This window comes from Echinops telfairi, unplaced genomic scaffold (assembly GCF_000313985.2).
Source record: "Echinops telfairi isolate 266 unplaced genomic scaffold, ASM31398v2 ScPeMD7_19;HRSCAF=73, whole genome shotgun sequence".
In the NCBI taxonomy this organism is placed as follows: Eukaryota; Metazoa; Chordata; class Mammalia; order Afrosoricida; family Tenrecidae; genus Echinops; species Echinops telfairi.
In genome coordinates this window covers 1,863,880-1,887,473 of record NW_022103916.1, presented here as the reverse complement: position 1 = coordinate 1,887,473, position 23,594 = coordinate 1,863,880, and the positions used below count along the sequence as shown (strand labels likewise).

Here is a 23,594-nt window from a genome sequence, read left to right as displayed (position 1 = left end):
ATTTGCTTATTCACCCACTTTGTCTTCAGCAGTTGTGTCAGGAAGGTGAGCATCATAGAATGCCAATTTAATAGAAGAAAGTATTCTTGCATCGAGGGAGTACTTGAGTGGAGGCCCAATGTCCTTCTGCTACCTTAATACTAAACCTATTAATATATGTACATAGCTCTATTTCCCCATCCTCATATATAAATATATTTGCATATGTACATGTCTTTATCTATACCTCTATAAATGCAAGACAGGTATTTTTGTATGTCTTGTTCATAGGTGTATCATCCGTATCTAGAACAATGCTTGGCAAAGAGTAGATGCTCAATGTGTTAGTCTGGGTAGACTAGAGAAACAAATTCATAAACACTTACATGTGCATAGGAAAGAGCTTTATGTAAAGAGTAATTGTACATTAAGAAAACATCCCAGCCCAGTTCAGATCAAGTTCATGAGTCCAATATTAGCCCATATGTCTGACACCAATCTATAAATTCCTCTTCAGATTCACACAACACATGCAATGACACCGACTGCAGGAAGATCACATGCCAGTGGGTGGCAAGCCTGGTGGTTCCAGTGGTGGTGGAAGCATCTCAGTGCTGGCAGGGGTCTCCACATGGCTCCTCCAGCTCCAGGACGCTAACATAGCTCCATGTGTCTTGTCAGCAGGAATGTCTCACAGGGAGTGAGCTTATCTTGCCTCTGGTGAGCTATTTATCTCCATTGAGCCTTCAAATGATGTCATCAACCTGCGACCTGATTGACAAGCTAAACTCCACCCCTTCACAAGTTGACAAAAGAGTATGTAACTGCCACGCTCGACAAATATTAATGAAAAAAATAATACACACAAGCATACTTACATATTTATATTTACATATACTCGTGACCACACTAAAAGTACAAGCCAATGTCCTCATCATGGCCCACATGATCCAAACTCCGGATACCTCTCTGAACTCATTTCCTACCATTATCTCCCTTATTTACTCCATTCCAGTCACACTGACTTTCCAGCTGTTCCTTGAGCATTCTAAGCACATCCCTAATCATAAGTAAAGAAATAAATTTAGCAAATGACTTTGAGCACTTAAAAAATGAAATATAAACTGTTGTTGTTGTTAAGTGCTGTCAGGTTGGTCCCATCTCATAGTGACCCGATGCACAACAGAACAAAGGACTGTCCAGTTCTACCATCCTCGGAGTTGTTAGGTTTGAGCCCATTGTAGCAGCCACTGTGTCAATTTATCTCCTTGAGAGTCTTTTTCTTTTTCACTGACCCCCTACTATACCAAGCATTATCCTTTTCCAGAGACTGGTCTCTCTTGATAATCTACCTAAAGTACATGAGTTGAAGTTTTGCTATCCTCACTTCTAAGGAGCACTATGGTTGCACTTTGTCCAAGACAAATTTGTTTGTTCTTTTGGCAGTCTGTGATACTTTCAACATTCTTCCAACACCACAATTAAAAGACATCAATTATTCCTTGGCCTTTCTTATTCATTGTCCAATTTTCACACACATATAAGGCCATTGGAAATACCTGACTTGGATCAGGCGCACCTTAGTCCTCCAAGTGTTGTCTTTGCTCTTTGGCATTTTTAAGAGGCCTTGTGCAGCAGGTTTGCCCAATACAATATACCATTTGATTTCTTGACTGCTGCTACCATGAGAGTTGAGAAACTAAAAGGGTACATTACAAATAGAATCAGCACAATCTGATGAAACTTCTGATTCAGAGAGGCACGCACGTGTGTGTGTGTGTGTGTGTGTGTGTGTGTGTGTGTGTGTGGTGGATCGTGAGGTAAAATACATGGTATCAGCTAAGGTATCAGTGGAGAACCCATACTAACATTGTCCTTTCTGTTTCTCCCTTCTTTCTTTTCCACCTGTTTCTCATTGTCTCTTTCTTTTGTCTCTCCACTCTTGCTCTCTTGGCCCTTTTCTCTCATTACCCCTCCTTGCTCATTCCCATACCCTCCATTTCTGTCTCAATTTCGAACCATTTATATCTTCGTTATCATTTTTCTGTCTTTTGCCTTTCTCTTCCATTGTCTCGGTGTCTTTTTGTGTGTTTTTCTGTCTTTTCCTTGTGCTCATCTCTCCGTTTCTCTGTGTCTCCTCCAATATCCCTACTTGTAGGTATAACCCAGCACGTCAGCTGATGGAGTCCTACAGGGTCCATGGAGTATCAGATTGGCTGACCCCATAGGGTTGAGAGCAGCCCTTGGCCCTCAGTATGGCCAACACCACTGGAGAGCCTGAGGAGGTGAGCGGAGCACTATCCCCGCCATCTGCATCAGCTTATGTGAAGCTGGTGCTTCTAGGATTGATCATGTGTGTGAGCCTGGCGGGCAATGCCATCTTGTCCTTGCTGGTGCTCAAGGAGCGCGCTCTGCACAAGGCTCCTTACTACTTCCTGCTAGACCTGTGCCTGGCTGATGGCATACGCTCTGCTGTCTGCTTCCCTTTTGTGCTGGCTTCCGTGCGCCACGGCTCCTCGTGGACCTTCAGTGCACTCAGCTGCAAGATTGTGGCTTTCATGGCCGTGCTCTTTTGCTTCCATGCGGCCTTCATGCTCTTCTGCATCAGTGTCACCCGCTACATGGCCATTGCCCACCACCGCTTCTACGCCAAGCGCATGACACTCTGGACATGTGCAGCTGTCATCTGCATGGCCTGGACCCTGTCTGTGGCCATGGCCTTTCCACCTGTTTTTGACGTGGGCACCTACAAGTTCATCCGTGAGGAGGACCAGTGCATCTTTGAGCATCGATACTTCAAAGCCAATGACACACTGGGTTTCATGCTTATGTTGGCTGTGCTCATGGCAGCCACACATGCTGTCTATGGCAAGCTTCTTCTCTTCGAGTATCGTCACCGCAAGATGAAGCCAGTGCAGATGGTGCCAGCTATCAGCCAGAACTGGACATTCCATGGCCCCGGGGCCACCGGCCAGGCTGCTGCCAACTGGATCGCTGGCTTTGGCCGTGGGCCCATGCCACCAACCCTGCTGGGTATCCGGCAGAATGGGCACGCAGCCAGCCGAAGGCTGCTGGGTATGGACGAGGTCAAAGGTGAAAAGCAGCTGGGACGCATGTTCTACGCGATCACACTGCTCTTCCTACTCCTCTGGTCACCCTACATCGTGGCCTGCTACTGGCGAGTGTTTGTGAAAGCCTGCGCTGTGCCTCACCGCTATCTGGCCACTGCTGTTTGGATGAGCTTCGCCCAGGCTGCTGTCAACCCGATCGTCTGCTTCCTGCTCAACAAGGACCTCAAGAAGTGCCTGAGGACTCATGCCCCCTGCTGGGGCACAGGAGGTGCCCCAGCTCCCAGAGAACCCTACTGTGTCATGTGAAGCAGGCTGATAGGCAAGCAGGCAGAGAGAAGGTCGTGGTCACCATAATGGGGCCAACAGCAAAAGAGGGATGGGGCCCCGTAAAGGAGCTTCCTTTCTGAGCTTTAGCCCCAGCCCTCTGGACCACTCACAATCTAGCCACCTTTGCCAATACCTCCCTAGGGTTAGGGACTGGGTGGAAGGTGTTTATAGTTTTGTGTGGCCTGTATCTGCCACCTCCTTCTTCACTGCTCTCTCTCTCAAGTGACAATTCAGAAAAAGAAAACAAAACTGAAAATGGAGGTTTTTCTACTAGCAGCTGAGAAGACAGGCTTTCTTGCTTTAATGTCTCTTCTTCTGACATTGTCCAGAGAGGGGGAAATTGTCATGTAAAATAGACTTCCAGAGCTCTTATTGCCCTCTCTACTCCCATGCACCCACCTTCCAAGTTCTTTAGCAAGGTCTGGATGCTTTAAGGAGAAATTGATCCAAAGCTTCTGACAAAGGGGACCAAAAAGGGTGCTGGGTCCTAGAAAGCAGTGGTTGCTATGTTGTGTGCAATTTTGTTTTAGGCTAACCCTGGTCCCAAGCTCAGTCTCTTCTCCCTCTCCACCATGTCCAGTCCTTCCAAGTGTTTCTGGAACGTTTGTTTGAGAAGCCAGGAGGGGATAAAGAAATCCAGGATGAGTAAAAAGCTAGTCTTTGAGTGGACTGCAATCTCTCAAGCTGCCTCCTGGATCCCCAAACCCCCAACTCTTCTTTCTGAGGATTGAAATCCACTCTAACCTCACTTGTGCTAATGTGGGTGCCATAGAGGCACAAGCAGCCCCCAAGGGAAGTGTAAGGAGAGAGCTGGACTCCCTAGAGTAATTGGATCCCAAAGTCTGGGGTCAAAGAGAAATTCAACTCTAGAATTGTTTCCTGATTTCATGCAACTCTTCAGAAGATGAAATTTTGTTTTGAGCCTTGGTAACTCTTAGAGACATAATCCCCCAAGGCACCGTGGACTTGTGTCCACTCCTATCTGACCTCATTTTGTCTTCCCTCAAGCCTCAGGGGCTTCAAGCCCCTCCTTGGTACGCCTTGATCTTCTGGGTCCTCAGTCCTAAAATTCCCTCTTGTCAACAGCCCTTCCCTCCCTGCCTCCCTTATACCTTTACCTACACTCAAAGAGGAGCCGACTGCAGCCAGCTTACCTAAGTGGAAGATCCTAAGCCTCTCTCCCATGCCAGGGGCAAAGTCCACTCTGGGCCCACTTCAAGGTCAGTTTTTGTAGTTCTTGAGAGTCAAGCTGCCATCCCTTTGCCTGGTCTTGTCCAGCATCTCCAATCTCCTCAAATGTCCTCAGGGAGGGATCTGTATTTACCCATCCCTCCACTTCCCTTCCCTATAGAAGTTCCTCTTCTAAGCTCCCTCTCTTCTGTAAGACAGCCCCAGAACTAGAGAAGCTTTGACCTAAAAAGAGTGTGGAAGGCACTCTGAACAAGAGAGACATTAAATGAGCCTGGCTGTGGAGTCGCTCTGGCAAAGCAGTCCAGAGTAATTGGGAGTGGGATGTGCCTGTTCTCTCAGTGATAGTGATGGGGGTGCTTTTTCCAGGGGGTGGGGTGGGACACCAAGAGGGTGAGGGGTGGATAGGGTATATTTAGGAGGATTTTCCTCCATTTCTTTTTTCTAACTGCCTGGATTCATCACTGGATTTTGTAAATGGAAAAACTGAAATGAATAATGCGATATTGGATGTTTTCTCTTTCTGGCTGTATATGTATGTGTGTTCTGCCTGTGTGACCACCTGCGGAGAGGTATGCTTGAGTGAGAATGTGTGTCGGTGTGATTGTGGGGAGGCACGCCTGAGGAAAACTTGCCTGGTGCACATATGTGAACAAATGCCTGTATGCAGAGATATATACAAGCATGCACACACACATAGATATGTACCTAAGTGAGAGGAGACAAAGTACAGTATGTGCCTGTGGTAGCAAGTAGAGTGATTAGAGAAATGAAACTGGAAAACTGTAAGTGTGTGAGAGTGTGTGTGTAGCAAGAAAGTAGACTCTCATCTAATAAGATTTTCCTCCCTTGGCCAAGACTCTGAGCATGGAGGTCAAGATACTTGAAAATCCTCTCTGTTCCTAATGCCTGGAGCCCTCAGGCCTCACCCTCAACCTCTGTCTCAGTCTCCTACCCAAAATTTAAACAAGATATTCCTGAAACTGAACCACAATGGAGAATAAGGACTGGGAATTTGAAATGAAACTTCGAGGGCTTGAGAGGCTAGGAAATACCCTTTCTCCCATAAGATAATGGTTTCTGAAGGGACTAAAAAGTCTGAGCTGATAGCCCTCTCTAAGGATCGACTGTATACAACTTTTGGTAAGCTTCCACTAAAATAAAAGGGAGGGATGTCACAGGGGGGAAAAAATCCAAATCTGGGAGCCTACCCAGCCAGCCTGCTCAATTAATTTACTATCTACTTACTTACTCCTCAGTTCTTGGCACACTATATCATCATTGGTCCATGCAAGGCCCTTTTATTCTTTCTTTCTTTCTTTTTTGCCCTTCATTATCCCTGATCCAATTCCCTTCCCCCACATAGGCACCCACTCTCGTGTATTTAACATATGTCCTTCCAACCCACCGTTTATGTGTTTATTTACATATCTGTGTATCTGTGAAAAATATGGTATTGTTGTGTGTTTTAATTTACATAAACAGTATTGTACTATAAATCTTGTTCTGTTTCTTTTTTCACTCAACATTCTGTTTTTTAGAGATCCAGCCTTGTTAATGTATGTAGATCTAATTCATTCTAGTGGTCCATCTTATACATATATCACATTTTTCTTATCCATTACCTTGATGGTGGATCCCTGGGTTACCTCCAATTATTTGCTATCACAAGGCTTCAATGAGCAGTCTCCTACACTTCTTTTTAGGGTCACCCAGTGTTATAGAAGACACTGAAGCTCAGATCTTGGCAGTGTTTTAGTTGGTGTTATAAAATGAGAAGCAGAGCTTTGATGTGAATCCCACACCAAAGCCAGGGCTCACAACCATGCCTCACAAGGGAGTATCCATTTCTGATGGGGGTGGGGGGGGATTGAAATAAAATGTAAAGCAGTAAATTGGGGGAAAGGACATCAGAAGATGAAAAAGAGGCATATTTAGTAGATGAAGAGATCAAAAGTCCAAGAATAATCTAGCAGTTGAGCTGAATCACATTTTAAAAAATCATTTTATTGGGGCTCATACAAGAGCTGAATCACATTTTAATGATACACAAGAAGTTGGTATTTTTTGTGTGATTATTACTTCTAGAGCGATTTTTGCAAAGGTAGAAACGCCATCGCAAAACTTAGCCCCAAACCAAAGGCTCTGGGTTTCTAAATTCCAGGCTGGTGTACAGAAACGTCAGCCGGGTCCTAACAGTTCTCCCAGGCACAAAAGCAAAGGATGGGGGAGGGACAGGTTTACCAAATGCATAGTCTCTGAAATCAGGGGGAGAAACGACAGCGCGATCTCTCTCCGTTTTATTTGAGCACATCCTCAAAACCTGGTTTTGTTTGGCGTTTTGTTGTATTTTGTTCTGTTTTATTTTGCTGTTTGGGTTGGTCTTCAGAACCACTGGGACTTTCCCATTGGGTCGAACTTTGGTAAAGAGAGGCAAAGGCAGCTTACCCTGGGCTTCATTCCAGCCAATCGCCTTCCGTTTTCCTCTTGTTGCTGGCGGAGGCAAGAGGGTGATTGGTCGGTCCGACAGGAGGCCGTCAGAACTCGATTGCATATGGGGATGGGGTTGGCAAGCAGATTGCTTCGGAGGGTGCAGTGGGGGGGGGGGGGGGGCGGGGGGCGGCTGGCATCCAATAGCAGGCAGAACGGAGCCCACGTGCCAGGGAGGAGTCCGGACGTAGGCGCTCTACGCGGTGGGAGTGAGGCGGGATCCGGGGACCAGAACGCCAGAGCTGAGCGGTGACGGAGGCCTGCTCGCCGAGGTGCGGCAGCTCCCCTTCAGGTGTCGCAGACAGACGCTGCGGGCCCTGGGTGGGAAGCGAAAGGGTGAGTGCGATTCCCAGAACTGTGTGATCGCCGCCACGATGGACCGCCCGGACGGGGAGCCTCCGGTCAAGACTCGCCGCACTAGCAGCCGTGACCTCCTTCAGTGTGATTTGCCGCCGCCGCCACCGCTCCTGCAAATGCCTTTGCTTCCGCCTCTGCAGCGCCCGCGGCTCCGGGAAGAAACCGAGGCGGCACAGGTGCTGGCTGACATGAGGGGGGGTAGATTGGGCCCCACTCTGCCCCCGCCACCACCCTATGTTATTTTGGAGGAGGGAGGGATCCGCGCGTACTTCACCCTGGGGTCTGGGAGCCCTGGCTGGGAGCCTGCAATTGACTCCGGGTACGGGGGGGCCAGCCCCCGTCCCACAGGAAGCCTGGGAACACTCTCTACTTCCGAGGCTTCTGGGGAAAATCTAGAAATCGGCTTTCAGGTTACTGGGCCTAGTAGCCTTGCTGAGGAGAAGGCCCTAGAAACCTGTAGCATGTGGGGGTGGCGGCCCCAGAGATTGGCTAGCCCAAAGCGGAAGGAAGAGACTGTCATCATAGTGGAAGAAGATGAGGATGAAATGGAAGGTGAGAAGAAGAGGTGGAGGAGAAGGAAGCGGAGGAAGGTGAAGAAGGAAAGTAATGAGAGGAATGCCGAGCGGATGGAGTACATTTTGGAGGCACTGGAGGATATTCAACTAGACCTAGAGGCAATGAACATCAAGGCAGGCAAGGCCTTCCTCCGTCTCAAGCGCAAATTCATTCAAATTCGAAGACCCTTCCTGGAGCACAGAGACCTCGTCATCCAGCGAATCCCAGGCTTCTGGGTTAAAGCAGTATCCTTGTCATCAATACTCTTGGGCTGGGAGCCCGTGAGAGGGAAAGGGGGGTGGGGGAGGGGCAGTATGAAAGAGTATGGGGTGGGCTCACCATCAGAAAAAAAATGACTAGGCTTGGAGGAAAACAGATGGAAGGAAGAGGGTAAAACAGCAAAGAAGCTAGAGTATAGATGGGGGAGAGGACCACCCAGCATAAAATTTGAACCACAGATTGCAAAGGGGGAAGAAGAAAAGGTATTGTAGCAATGAAAGGACAAGGACAGGGGAGGGATAAGTGGCAAAAAAAATTGGGATCAGAGATGGCAAAAGAAGAATGGTGGGGGGGGGTACATAGAAGATAAATGCCCTCAGAGACAGTGAGGTAGAGGGAAAGGAAAGTCAAAGGGGGAGGGCACAGAAACAATGATAAAGGGAGTCTGTGTCACGCATGATCTATAAGTCTGGGTCTGCATAGACACTAGAGATCCCAATCCTAGCCAGAACATAACACATTGGAGGGCAGTGGGATATAAAGACAACAGAATCAGGAGAGGGAAAGACTGGGTATAGAGAGAACACAGTTAAATGAAGGAAAGGGAAGAATGGGAGCAATCCCAATCACTATCGGTATTTACTAAGCTCATCTCTGGGGACAAACATTGATACATGCAACATGTTAACACGTGGGATTACTATCCTGAGAGAGTGCTAAGTGGACACAGACCCTTGACATTTTATACGAAATAGCACACAATCACAGATTCTTAGCACCCAGACACATAGAATATGGATACAGGCTCCCAACATACAGATATACAAGATTCTGTGTTCATGGACTCTGAGTACTGAGACACACAACATCACATGATCATAGGTCTCTAGCACACAAACACAGGTTCACATGGATACGGCTCTTAAAAACCAGATGTACTACATCGCCTAGACATACGTTCTCATCACAAAGACCTATAGTAGCATATGAACAAATGCCTTCAGTACCCATACACAGTATGTTGTGGACATAGGATCTCAGTCCCCATATATGGTAGTATGTGACCACACGCCCTCAGCTCATAGACACAACATTTTGTGTCTATGAGCCTTCAGTACCCAAAATAGGAATGTTTGAGCACAAACTTTGTGATTCAGACATCATTGTGGGGATCACAGCAACCATATATATAGCATTACTGAAATGCTCTCCCAGCACATTGGCCTAGCCTTCTTAGTACCCAGACACCCAGCAATGATATGACCTATGGCCAAGCCACCTAACAAACATTTAACATTCCACAAATGCAGGCTCTCACCACAGAGATAGTATCATGGGAATAAAAATATAGGTCATGCATGTCCTAAGATCCACATGCTCCAAATATATGAACTCAGGAGGGATCCTATTTCCCCAATCTGTCTTTAGCTTTACCTGCCTCATTGAACAGTCAATCCTTGACCTAAACTGCTCCCCTCATCAGTTTCTCAACCACCCCAAAATTTCAATCTTGATCAACCAACGTGATGAAGACATTTTCTGCTACTTGACCAACCTGCAGGTAGGCCAAAGAAATATATATGGAAGTGGGACCAGGCAAGGAATCTGGTCCTTGGAGTTGGGGTTGGGTGGGAGGTGTCATGATGTGGCAGAGAGATTCTACCATTATCCCCACCCTAATCAGGTACAGGATCTCAGACATGTCTCCATGGGATACAGAATGAAGCTGTACTTCCAGACAAATCCCTACTTCACAAACATGGTTATTGTCAAAGAGTTCCAACATAACCACTCAGGTAAGAAGTGGTCCCAGGACGAGTCCATCTTCTTATTCAGTCACCTCTTCATAGCCTCCTTTCCCCCTAGGTCGACTGGTGTCTCACTCTACTCCAATCCGCTGGCACCGAGGCCAGGAACCTCAAGTCCAAAAGCACAGGAACCAGACCACCAGCCACAGCTTCTTCAATTGGTTCGCAAACCATAGCCTCCCAGAAGCGGACAGGATTGCTGAGGTAGGATCCAGCCTGGCACTGGAAGAGAAGGCCTTGCTAAGCTTGTACCTGGGTACCTGGGGAATTGGGAGTGCAGATGTGGGTGGCTTCATTTTCCCCACGTCCCTTTCTTTCAACAGATTATCAAGAATGACCTGTGGGTTAATCCTCTACGCTACTACATGTTGGGAGAAGAGAGATACCGGCCAAACAGAAAGAAGCAAGACCAGGAAAGGTAATGGGGATTGGTAGCTGAGCAGCAGTTCATTAGGAATCAGGAAAATACTAGATTAGCGTGGCACAGGTTTATAGAGCCCAAAGGGACCTTTGAGATCACCCAGCCCAATGTGTTTTGTAAGTTGAGGAATAATGCCCAGAAATAGGATGTGATTGGCCTAAGGTTTTACATAGTATAGAAATGGAATTCTCCCACCCCAACCTCATCCCTGGTAGCCTACCGGCACCTCAGTTACTACTTGGGGTGGGGTCTTCCCTGGGTACACCTTTCCTACCCCCTCCCACCTCCAAAGACACATACTATCCTCTACTCAGCCCCAGTCTCCCCCACAGTAATACCAAGGACGAATATGAAGTGATGATCCTGGAAGATTCTGATGATTATCAAGCAGTGAGAGACATTATCAGCGAGACCTCAGACAGTGATGTGAGCACTGATAATGAAAATATTTCTGACATCAAAATCTCTGACTTCATGGAGACAACCGACTATTTCGAGACCACTGACAGTGAGATAACTGACATCAGTGAGAGTCTCTGTGGCAATGAGAGTCCTGACCGTGTGACCACTGATGATGACAATGAGACCACTGATGACAATGAGACCACTGACAACAATGAGAGTGCCAATGATGAGAGCCCGAGTGACAACAGTGAGAACTCTGAAGACAATAACAAGACCACCAGTGACAATGAGAATCCTCGTAACAATAACGAGAGCGCTGATGATGATGAGAATGTTGATGGTAACAAGTACCCCAATAGCGATGATGAGAGCCCTGAAGGTGACAGCCAGACCAATAGCAGCAACCAGGGCAGCTGCGATAGTGACATTGAAGGAGATATTGAGGACAGTGATGATGAAGATAATGATGGCAATGAAGGTGACAGTGAGGGCAGTGATGATGATGGCAATGAAGGTGACAATGAGGGCAGTGATGATGATGGAGATAGTGAAGGCTATGAGAATGGTATGGAAGACCCTGACCAGGATCAAGATAATAGCAACAATCTGAATGAAGATGAGGTAGAGGTAGAGGACTTCTCAGAAGAAGAGGAGGAACGCAGTGAGGAAGGTGAGCTAGACCCTCTCTTGTCTCCCCTCATCTCTCAGAAAGATTGTCTGAGGTATCAAGGCATGGACATAATCTGTTCTTGTAGAGCAAAGGGAAAGCATTCTATGCAGCTTTTAAAAGAAAGGTCAGGGAACAGTCAACTTACACATGTAATAAAACCTAGGAAACATTTCGGTTCAAGGTGATGAGTAAAGAGGTTGTGACATAGCAAAGACAAATGAAGAACAGATGGAGAGTTAAGAGACGGTGTGTGGAAAACTAAAAGGGCAGCTTGCACACAAGCGTGCATACCCATGCATACACTCACGTAGAGAGGAAATAGTGGCAATCGCATTGCAATTGAGCACACTCTGTATACCAGCTTTGGCTTTTTGGGAAGTCCCAGGTTTGTTTGGAAGCAGATGTGTGGAGGTGAAGTGAACAGTGCACTCTGAGGCCTGAGAAGGGAGCAGCGAATTCCAACGGAAAGGGGGAAACTAGAAAAAATAAGTAGCATTTCAATTTGAAGCTGCATCCATACTGAGAAATATTATAGAGTATTCTCTAGAAGAAGGGATCACATGAACACGGACCTAGAAGGGTGAAAATAAATAAAACGAGAACCCTTCACTAGTTCTGAAAGTTATTTCTCACAAAAGTGACCATATATGCTGGGGAAATAACGCACACAATAATATCCTCTTTGTGGAGTACATGTACATTAACACCTTAAAGGTACTGAGAATATTTTACTTTGGAACCCAGCATTTCTTTGATCACAGAAGCTAGTGTTCACTGTTCACCAAAAAACATACTTTGGGGAATGCTGAGGTAAGTTTGCATGTGGGGATTTGAGGGGGAAAGTACATTTAAAGTAGCTCGCAGGTTTGTTTCAGACCTGGATGACTGATGAAAGGAAATGGCATTTCCTGGGCTGGGGAGTGGTGCGGTGGGATTGGTAGGGTAGATGGAGTAATGTGAAAGTTTAAAGGGTTTTTGGACATCTAGGTTTACACAGCTCAGAAGCAGGTGGTTGATTTATATGTCCAGGAATGAAGTAGAGACTTAGAAGTTGTAAAGAAAGGGGATAACCAGCCAGTGCAGAATCCTATCCTTAAGGCCACTAACATTGAAGGGATGGTGAGAATTATGGATCCAAATAACAATAATGACATGCTTCCTAGGTGCCAGTCACTCTCTTAAGTGCTTTAGCTCATTTACTCCTCACAGCAACTCTTAAATGAGGTGGGTACTGTTATCCCCATTTTACAGATGAGGAAACAGGCTGTGATTGGGCAGAGATCGGAGAACCAGGTCATGAAACATTTCATTCAATGCCAGTTGCTGCTGAAAGGTCAAGTAAAATAAAAACAAGGATATCCATTGGTTTGGGGCTAAATAAATAATTTCTGACCTTGGTGAGAATCATTTCAGGGCATCAGCAAAGCCAACTCACATGAGAAAGGGGAAACAGCTGAGAATAAGACCATGGAGACAAAATTGTAGGGGAGTGAAGCAGATAGCAGAGGTTGGAAAGGATGTTAGAACTTGCCTTTATACAAAGAAGAGATAGGCCCCTGGAGGTGGAAGAGCTGGGAAGACCTATCCATTCTGGAATTTGGCACTATGGTTTTCTTTAGGGGCAGGGGTGGGGCATATAGGAAAAGGCTCTGTGAATAACTCATAGAGGGGAGAGAAAGCTGCTTCAAAGATGAATCTATCTCACAGGAGTAAGGGACCCTACCCTCTTTCCCACTCCCTTGGCTCTATATACACTCATGGCTGCTTGTTGCATGCAAAGGCACTTAGTCAGTAGTCCCAGACAGCCAAAAGCCCTGGCTATGGGCTCTGTTCTCTACTAGAGTGATATCTACCTGCTCATTTAACTGCTCTCCTCCATTTCCCTTTCCCCTCTGTGTAGGCAGTGAGCAAGGAGAGGACAGCGTTGACTCAGATGAGGCTGGAGGTGAAGAAGACTACGATATGGGGGAAGTGTTTCAGACCCCAAACTCTTGGGTTCTCCCAGGAAAGTAGGAAAAACGGGGTGGGGGCGAGCCTCACCCTGGATGCAAGGAATCTGCATTCTCCTCACCTTTCCTTACTTGCCCTGCCCTCAGCTAGGGCCACATGGCCCCACCTTGCACTTATGGAGTGACTGATGTCGTGCACGGGTTTAAAGTTAATTATTCTGGTTTAGTTATTGTCGTTTTTATTTTGAGGGCGGAGGGAAAGGGCACTTCTCCTTCCTTCACCCCCTCCTTTAGGCTTCTGTGCGCAGCAAAACGTATTTATTGTGTTGCCTTTGCCAGGGCCCCACTATCTCCTAAACCTAGTCATTGTGGACCCAGCCACTGCCCGCACCGAGCTATATAGATCCCCTGATCCCAAAATGGTGAGGGCCACTGTGGCCATAGTCAAAGCTGCACTGTGGCTTTGGGGAGTTAGTGGGTGGCTCTGCTCTTCTGCTGTCACTCTGCCCTTTCAAGCCTGTCTCCCCGCTTCATCCAGCATTTACCACTAGCCTCCTCCTTGTTCTGTGTGCGTGGGAGGCCACTTCACCAAAGCCGTGTTTACCATCCCCGCCTCCTAGAAGCCCCACCTCGTTCTCTGTTAACCCTAATGATCCTAATAAAATTCTAAGCAAATCTATAATGCCGCTTCTGTCTTTTGTCCCGCCTTCTATGCCGCCCTCTAAGGCCATTTCCTGTTCTAACAGCCCCATGTGTAGCCGCCCCAGTAGCAAAGACGGGCAAGATTCTGTTTGCTGGGGGATTGGCTGCGCTGGGCGAACTCCGCCCCGCTGCTGGGCTGGTGAGTCCCACCAATGCGGATTGCCTTAGCCAATCACAAGGCGAAGCTGAGGGAACCGCCATCTTCTGCTGCCCAGGGATTTGATGCACCGGAAAACCCTAACCTGTCGCGCATGCGTACACATGGCTGCCTACGCACTAGCGCTTTCATGTTTTTAATGATTCACCTTACCATATATTGTGCGTCACATTTTTCCTTGGGCTTAAGTGCAAGTTGGGCGTGGTCGAAGCCAGAGAAATCCGTTTTCCTCCTCCACATGTAAGAGATAAAGATGAATGGTCTAGGGAGTGGGGAGGGAGGGGGAAAATGAGCAACTGCTATTAGGGGCTAGAGAGGGAGGCAAATGTTTTGAGAATAATGAAGGCAACAAATGTGCATATGTGCTTGACACAATGGATGTATGTATGGCTTATGATGAGAATTGTACGAGCCTCCAATAAAATGATTTTTAAAAAAGATAAATGGTCTAGCCGTCACAACAGCCCTAAAGAAGAGACCCAGGGAAACCTGAGGCGTGGCCTCCGGAGAGATGGCAGAAAAAGATAACTCAGATGGCCCTGATGGCTTGTGTGCACATAGAGGTAAGGGGAAAGCGAAAGGAAATTACTATGTAGTTGTGTGATGGGGGTTGGAGGAAGCTGGTCATCTGAAAGGCAGGCTTTATCTTGAAGTCCTTGAAAAGGTGGTTTCACTTCTTTTATATAATAACTTTATTTCAACGGACAACAGAAATATCTCCCAGATTCTTTCTGAAAGCTATTTGGGGGTCCGAGGGGGGAACATTTTCCTTCACTGCTTCATAGCCTCCCATAGACTTCTACAATACAAGTGAAATTTCCTTCCAACACCCGTATTTTTCTGGAAGACTTCACAGATATGGTCATATTTGCATTTTACAGAGTACCTTCCATAAAAGTAAGGTTAGTCTAAAATGGAGGGACAGAGAGTAAGGAAGTTGAGACTGACGTGGTGAGAAGGATTATGAGAGTTGTGTTGTTGGTTGCTTCATTTTTGTTTTTAGTGCACTATTGTAGAGTCCTGGTGGTGTGGTGGGTTATGCATTGGGCTGCTAACCTCAAGGTCAGCAGTTTGAAACCACCAGCTGCTCTGTGGAAGAAAAATGAGGCTTTCTACTCTGTAAAGAGCTATGGTCAGGAAACCCACGGGGTCAGTTCTACCCTATCGTGTCATTATGACTGAGCATCGACTATATGGCAGCGTGTTTGTTTGTTTTTGTGAGGTATTTCGTCAACAAACAAAAAACTCACTGCCATTGAGTCGATGCCCACTCATAGTGACCCTATAGGACAGAGTGGAACTGCTCCTTGTGAGTAATGGCTGGTGGTTTTGAACTGCTGGCCTTGTAATTAGTAGTCCAATATGTAAACCCACTATGCCACCAGTGCTCCTGTGCGGTATTTTGTAGTTGCCCCTCAATTGGGATTTGTCTGAGGTTTTTTCTCATAACTGTGGTTATAGACTTTTTAGAGGAAGATCAGAGATAAAGCATCATTCTCAACATCATGATTTATCACTGCTCATATTAACCTTGTTCACCTGGCTGAGGTAGTGTTTGTCAGGTTTCTCCACTGGAAAATTATTCCTCCTCCCCCTTGTTATACTATACTATGCTCTTAGGAAGGAAGCCATAAAGCACAGTGCATGCTCCACCTTCTTGGTGGAGAGTATTAAAATAAATTAATTGGAATTCTTCTGTAAGAGAGATTTGTCTATGAGCAATTTTGTGGTGAACTGAAATTACTTGGTATGACTTTTCTATCCATGTCTTTGTAATTCCTACCAGATGATTTGTTGGGGGTATGCAAATGGGGTGTGTAAACTACTGCTAGAGGAGATCGGTCAGTTTTGCCATTCTACTGGATATGTAAGTGACCTATCTCAGTAGCAGGAAGAGAGGAATCCCATGACAAGAAAGAAGAGCCACCAGAGGATCCTATGCCAGATCCCTGCCTGAAGTGGCTGAGGCACCAGAGGCACCAGAGGCTGAAGCATTGAGACCATGAGGCAGATCTGAGAAGCAGTGCCAGGACTGTGAAGCGAGCTTTCTGGCCTACGGAGGCAGAGACTTAGGTACCACGTGGGTGAGAAGCCAAGGACCAGAGAAGCACACCTGCCAGCATGACTGAGAAGGGGCGCTGCTGACAAAAGAGCCTTATCCTTACCCTTTTGTAACCTGTTAACTACCCTAATCAACCTCCACAATCCTGAGTATTACTGTGACTTCTGCATGGCCATTGAAATGGATCGAACCCAGCAGAAAAGTAAAGAGGTATGAGAGGGAAGGTTGGTGTCAGAATAGAATAAAGAAGGATGAAGGGTGCAGGCATGTCTGATCTCTACCTTGTGGCAATTGGCCTTGGGCTAGTGTGCAATTGGATACTTCTCCCTTCTGTAGCCAGAGGAGGTCAGATATGTCTCCCATGCCATTTCTTCCACTTTTAAGAGGTGGGAATATACTGGATTCAACTATGGGAAGAGAAGGATAGAAAGGAGTTTGGTAAGGTCTCCTCTCATGATTTCCTCTGTGAAACTGTATTGCTAATGTAATACTACTTTTCATGATTCTGATAATTCTTAAGGAAAGAGATGAATAGAGAAGATGGTGTTCTAGAAAGGGGATATCTTGACCAGGGTAGCACAGTCCCTCAAGGCCAGACATCACAAGGCCAAACCCTAAAGCATCTTGCTCAGAGGGAAGAAAGAAATATCTGGAGTCATTTCAAAGTAGCATGAGCTGAAGTGGAGGTGAAGGAGGAGCAGCAGGGAAAGACCCTAAAATAGGCCAGGAAGAGAGAAATCTGGCAAGAGGATCTAGTGGGCCTCTGTTTCACCATCTATAAACTTGGACTAATCATGCCTGGGGATGAGCCTAAGAGAAGTCACTTGATCCTGAGATGGAGTCTAGTCTTGAAGTAGGGCTCCGAAGCCTGGCTTTCATCTGCTCTTCTATGATTCCTATTTGTCCCCTCATCCTGACATTTGAGGTTCCTCTTCATTGTACCCTATCATAGATGGCTTCCAATCCTCAGGGAAATCCAGTTATGAGCCTCTAATCTAGTTGGTCAGGGTGCTCATTTACTGGACTGAGGTGTAAGAGGATATTCTTTGGTACTTGTTCCCTCTGCCCTCACTCCTCAGTGTATGTTTTCAGGAGCTACCTAGCCTGGACCTCAAAAAAGAAGGGTTGTACTAGGAAATCTTTAAGGTAAAATCCAGCTCCAAAATACAGTTTTTACTGAAGATCAAAGAAAAGGGACCCCATTTTCTGAGACTTTAAAGAAAAACTAGAAGGATGTGTAGTCAGGACTGTTCCCATGCTATTTTCCCTGTCACCAAAAGCCATTGTTAATGTAAACAGTCTCCAGTCCCTTAAGACTTTAATCTGTACAAATCAACAATTCATGTATTGTGATTCATAGCTGGCCTGTACTCATATAATTTTCTTTTTCTCAACAATGTTTTAAATTCTATACCATTAGCTAAACTAATGACACTATTAGTGCATATTGGTTACTCATTGGGCTCCTAACTGAAAGGGCAGCTGTTTGAAACCACCAGCCAGCTCTGTGGGGGAAGGATGAAACTTACTATTCCTTTGAAGATGTGAAGGCTCAAAAACTCAGGGGCAGTTCTACTCTGAACTACAGGGTCACTATGAATCAGCATTGACTTGATGACAGTAGAAGTGATGCCCACCCCATCTCCTGAGATGGTCAATATTGTTCTCTAGCATATCATCACAATGATGTCTCTAAAGTGAACTAGAAACATATATAAACCTTAGATGTACGAATGGATTTGCAATGAATTCTAACAACAATTTGAACTTAACAACAATTTGTTCTTATGACATGGCCCTGCCAAATGCTCGACCTCATGAAGAGATCACTGAAGATATGGGTGCTATAGCAAAGTGTGGTGAAGGAACTAGATGGTGCTCAACTATCAGAAAAAAATGTGTCTGAGGTCTTAAAGGCTTGTCTTCAAACAAGCAGCATCTAAGTGACAGGTCAGCTAAGTCCACATATAAGGAGCACACCAGCTTGTGTGATCCAAGAACTGTAAATAATATAATCCAAATCCAAAAGAGGGAATGATATCAGAGCTTAAATTGTGAACACCAGGTTTGCAGAGTCTATGAATGACAGTGGAATCCCCCAATCCGGTTGCAATGTCCACATATAGATTTAGCCTCCAGTGAATCACCTCTGACTACAGTCAAGGAATGTGACTAGTCTTGTTTTCAAAGAGAAAGCATTGTAGCGACAAATATCTAGATATAACTAGATTAAAATGCAGCATCTTATCTGACAACACCACCACCACCACCCTTTATGATCCATTTAAAAGTTGCATCCATGAAGGGGAAATACACATGGATTAAGCCTCTAGTGAATCTCTTCTGAATATAGACTAGAAAGGTGAATAGCTTTGTGTGTTAGACCGGTTTGACCTGAGAAACAAATCCAGGGACATTTGCATGTGTGTGAGAGAGAATTTTATATCAAAGAGCAATTGTATATTAAGAAAACATCCCAGCCAAGTCCAGATCAAATCCATAAGTCCGATATTAGCCTATATGTCTGAAACTAGTCCATAAATTTCTCTTCAGACAGCACATGCAATGATGCCAAATGCAGGAAGATCACTGGCCGGTGGGTGGAGAGTCCTGTGGATCCAATGGCAGTGGACACATCTTCAGGGCTCTGGTTTCCATCAGCCTGGCTCCATGTGGCTTGTTAACAGGAAGGTGAAGCAGGGAGAGAGTGTGGCTCACCTCTTCTGATGGCAGAATCAAGAGAGAGAGTAGTTCCCAGAATCCTCGTGAGAAGGCCACGCCCACCAGGAGGGATCATTCAGACTGTGACCATTGACAGGCTAGACTTGACCCCTTCATTCTTTTATCAAATTGACATGAAATTGTGTGACTACCACACCTCGCTATCATGCGGAGTGCATTGCACAGTGGATTATGGCAGATGCAGTTAGGTTAAAATTCAACACCTTATCATTTGATCCCTTTTGACCCATTTTAAAGCTCTAGTTTTTAATATTTTCTGCTTTCTTTTCAGCTGAGGTTTCCCTCTATTTTATTTTGTTGTTATTTTTAGATTTTTCTTTTGTTTCTTTGATTTTGTATGTTTTCAGTATACAAAATCCACGATGGGTAAATCTATAAAAACAGTAACTGGATTAATGGTTTTGTAGGGGAGGTTCTGGGAAAATGGGGCACTAATACAGAAGTACAAGAAAGAAGAAAATGTTCTAAAATTGATTGTGGTAATAATTGTACAACTCTCATTGACATACTTGAGCTATTGAATTGGCTGATATGTGGATTATGTCCCAATAAAACTGGTTTTTAAAAGGTGAGACAAACTCTCATGATCCTCACATTCTGGTTTACTTCTTCTATAACAGGTTTGAGCTTTCTTCTGGCAGTCAATAGCATAGTAAATATTCTTCATCAATACCATAATTAAAGTACATCAATTCTTCTTAAAACTCTATGACTTCTATTGGTGACAAGTTCCAAATACAACTACTACTATTGTGACAGTTTTGAATATTGCATTCAATATTTTTTTAAATGCTAAGTTTCAATGAGCAGAAAATGAACTTAAAAATGTAAAAAAATTCCCACCCAAATTTATGGGCCATCTCCAAATTCTGTACTGGACTCAGATGAAGGCCTGTAGAACCCTATGGATGGACACATAATTATTAGTTTGAGCCATTTTCTTAAAGAATTTCATTTGTTACACACTCATGCTAATTCCAGCATTATTTACAATGGTAAAAACATGGAAACAACCTAAATGCCCATCAACAGATAAAAGGATAATCAAAGTGTATTACCGGTATATAAGTGAAATGGAATATATGGAACCATAAAAAATAACGATGAACTCGGGAAACTTTGTAACATGGATAGACCTGGAGGACGCAATGTTATGTGAAATAAGTCAATCATATAAGCACACATATTGTATGAAACCAATTTTATAAAAAAAACAAGAACAGATATGTATATAGATCACTGTTCATCAGGTAGAAGCCCTGGTAGCGTAGTGGGTTATGCATTTCGGCTGCTAATCTCAGGAATAACAGTTCAAATCCACAACCACTCCTTGGGAGAAAGCTGAATAGGATCTCTATGAGTCAGAATATACTCGATATCAGTGAGTTTGAGTTTGAGGATGGGGAATGGATGGGAAATCGGTCCTTATATTGTAGGTACTCTTCATTTGGGGTTTGGGGAAAGTATCAGTGAATATGGGTGTAGTGAGCACAATTTCACCAAAGTAAACAGTACCCTTCAGAAGGATATACAAGGTTAAGTCAAGAATATTGCTACAAAATCACATAATTTTTTATTGGACAAAAAGATCAAAATATGAAGCTATTGCTTCTCGGTGTAGCTTTCATCTAAACTCTACTGAAAGCAGTACATCCATTTCTCTAAGTCTCCCTCAAAGAATTCTGCACTCTGATTTATATTCAAGGCAAATCACCAATTTTGACATCTTCAGGGAACTTAAAATTGTGTTCCTTTAAAATTTTCTTTGAGCTTGGGGAACAAAAAGAAGTCTGAAGCAGCCAGATCAGGGCTGTAGGGTGGATGGTAGGTGAAATTGTTGTAGGACAACCCTTGCTATCCTTGATATTGTCATGATGGGGGGAAATTCCTCAGTGCAACTTACCTGGCTTTTCCTCACCAATGTAGCTTTCCATTTTCTTAAAACTCCTTCCTAATAAACACCCCAACATCATCCTGTGTCCTTTGAGACACTCTATCAAGATTGGAATTACAAAATACAAGGCCAGCACCTTCTGAGTTGGCCTTTCTACCTTGAATTACACTTTCCAGCGGATATCCACAGACGTTACTGTGCTGTTTGGGTTTTGCTCTCTGTACCATATTGATAAATATAATAGTCATCTCAATTACAATTCGTTCCATAAAATATTTTCATTATCATTGCTTAAAATATCAAAGGACAGATCAGCTATTTGAGCTAGCTGAACTTCATGCAATGCTTTTGGCACCCATTAAGCAGAAAGCTTGCTGAGGCCAATACGTTAACTTAAAATTGAAAATGCCAAACCATGCGAATTGCCAACTTCAGTAGCTATCATGCAAGGGCAATTCTACAATCTTCTTCCACTAGTTTAAGGACTTCAGCCCTGCTTCTGCATTCATTGAGATTTATGGTTTCCCCTTCCCTGGCTCATTTTTCAGGTCTTCCTGATTGATCCATCTATAAATTACTTTTCAGTTGTTCGGTGAAAAGGCACGACTCCCTTGCCCTCATTTTCCCATACCTCAAAACCCAACAGCTGGAATTGGAATCAAGTCTTTTTCCTAAAGTGAGCAGTGTCCCTAGCTCCATAACATCTAGGATGGAGAAGCAAGTGTTTCTAGGGATTTGTCCAGCCACAATACGTTTAATATTCTTGGCTAACACCATAATCCAAATATGTAAATTCTTCTTTGGCCTTCCTTATTCACCGTCCCAACTTTCACATGCAAATGAGGCAATTGAAAATACCCACATTCCCATAATCTTGTTGTAAATCTTCAATGGTTTGGAATAGACCCTAGAGTTTTGTTAAAATTTCAGTATTAATCCTGACCTAAAAAACAGGTTTTCCCATGGCACAAAAGTATACTTTAAAAAAATCACTTTATTGGGGACTCTTACAGCTCTTATAACATTCCATACATCAAATTGTATCAAGCATATTTGTATACATGTTGCCATCATCATTTTATAAACATTTACTTTCTATTTGAGCCCTTGGTATCAGCTCCTCTCCCCCCCCCATCCTCATGACCCCTAGATAAATTATAAATTATTATTATTGTTTTCATATCCTACACTGACCACTGTCTCCCTTCACCCACGTTTCTGTTGTTCATCCCCCTGGGGGTGGGGGTGGGGGTGGGGGTTATGCGTCGATCATTGAATCAGTTCCCCTTTCCTCCCTTCCTCCCCCCACCTAACCCCCTACCCTCCTGGTATCATTACTCCTATTTCTGTTCCCGAGGGCTTTATCTGACCTGGATTTCGTGTGTGTGAGTTCTTCTCTGCACCAGTGCGCATGCTCCGGTCTAGCTAGAACTGAAAGACAGGACTGGGGTCATGATAGTGGGGGTGAGGAAGCCTCAAAGAACCAGAGGAATATTGTGTGTTTCATCGGTGCTGTAGTGTGCCCTGGTCTAGTCTTTTTTTTTTTTAAGGCAACATATTGCACTAGACAAATCTGCTACACAAGACCCCTTTAAAGTGTTGAAGAGCAAGGATGTAATTTTGAGGATTGTGTTCCTGACCCAAGCCATGGCCTCATTTGCATGTGAAAGTTGGACGGTGAATAAGGAAGGCCAAAGAAGAATTTACGTATTTGGATTATGGTGTTAGCCAAGAATATTAAACGTATTGTGGCTGGACAAATCCCTAGAAACACTTGCTTCTCCATCCTAGATGTTGTGGAGCTAGGGACGCTGCTCACTTTAGGAAAAAGGCTTGATTCCAATTCCAGCTGTTGGGTTTTGAGGTATGGGAAAATGAGGGCAAGGGAGTCGTGCCTTTTCACCGAACAAACTGACAAAAAAGCCCCAAGATCATTGCCATCCAATGTGTTTTGATTCACAGCAATCTTATAGGCCAGAGTAAAAGTGCTCCCGGGTTTCTAAAGCTGCACATCTTTACAGGTGCAGGAAGTCTCATCTTTCTCACCCAGGACACCTGGTCGGTCCCCACCGGTGACTTTGCAGTTAGTAGCCCAACTCGTAGTTTTTTGGGTTTATCTATGGGAAATAACTCCTCTAGAGGTTCGTGATATCTGATTTGCTTGCACCAGGTCTAGGTTTGGGCTTCACCCCCAACTGACCTCTCCCAGCCCAGTCCAATAAGCGGGCAAGGGCAATGAATATTTTACAGCCAATCTTATGGAAGGACTTTGCTTGTAAACCAATCAAAGACTCTCAAGGGGCGGAGTTTTCTTCAGCTTGGATTCCGGCTGGCTTTCCGACTAGGTGCAAATAGTGTTTCCAATTCCAGCCAATCCAGGGGAGACAGAAGGTCACTCCTCCAATGGGAACCCTAGAGCCATCGGCAGCTGGGGGGCGGGGGGGGACTGGGACGTCTGTGAGCCTGTCCGCCTTGGGGCCCGCAGAAGTGCGCACCCCGCACGTTGACGGGATCCAGCCGGCAGCCTGAGGTGTGGTGAGAATCTGTAAAGACCGAAAGGAGGAGGGGGAGGGGGAGGGGGAGATTCGGGCGGAGCAC

General features: G+C 45.1%; 3 protein-coding genes across 7 annotated transcripts in view; all 3 read left to right on the top strand.

The window, feature by feature from the left end:
• GPR173 (G protein-coupled receptor 173) overlaps positions 1-4,926 on the top strand; it is a 48,186-nt gene extending 43,260 nt beyond the window's left edge. For all 4 annotated transcript variants that reach the window (XM_045288298.1, XM_045288301.1, XM_045288300.1 and 1 more), the window contains one exon: positions 2,138-4,926. In XM_045288298.1, the coding sequence (XP_045144233.1) occupies positions 2,235-3,356 (1,122 nt within the window). In that variant the 5' untranslated portion in view covers positions 2,138-2,234 and the 3' untranslated portion in view covers positions 3,357-4,926. The remainder of the gene's footprint in view (positions 1-2,137) is intronic.
• A 2,364-nt stretch (positions 4,927-7,290) lies between these two features.
• Positions 7,291-14,121, top strand: TSPYL2 (TSPY like 2). The gene is made up of 7 exons (XM_013007352.2): positions 7,291-8,212; positions 9,670-9,747; positions 9,871-9,982; positions 10,053-10,198; positions 10,318-10,412; positions 10,748-11,490; positions 13,391-14,121. The coding sequence occupies exons 1-7, from the start codon at positions 7,430-7,432 to the stop codon at positions 13,501-13,503; spliced, it is 2,070 nt and encodes a 689-aa protein (XP_012862806.1). The 5' UTR covers positions 7,291-7,429; the 3' UTR covers positions 13,504-14,121.
• Positions 14,122-23,447: 9,326 nt separating this feature from the next.
• The window catches only part of KANTR (KANTR integral membrane protein), a 36,191-nt gene continuing 36,044 nt past the window's right edge, over positions 23,448-23,594 (top strand). For both annotated transcript variants that reach the window (XM_045288308.1, XM_045288309.1), the window contains exon 1: positions 23,448-23,526. The gene's annotated coding sequence lies outside the window, so the exon portion shown is untranslated. The remainder of the gene's footprint in view (positions 23,527-23,594) is intronic.

Coding starts and splice junctions, on each gene's coding strand:
- TSPYL2 (XM_013007352.2), top strand. CDS start 7,430: ATGGACCGCCCGGACGGGGAGCCTCCGGTCAAGACTCGCCGCACTAGC. Junction 8,213..9,669: donor CAGGCTTCTGGGTTAAAGCA/GTATCCTTGTCA, acceptor TCCCCTCATCAG/TTTCTCAACCACCCCAAAAT. Junction 10,199..10,317: donor AAGCGGACAGGATTGCTGAG/GTAGGATCCAGC, acceptor TTCTTTCAACAG/ATTATCAAGAATGACCTGTG.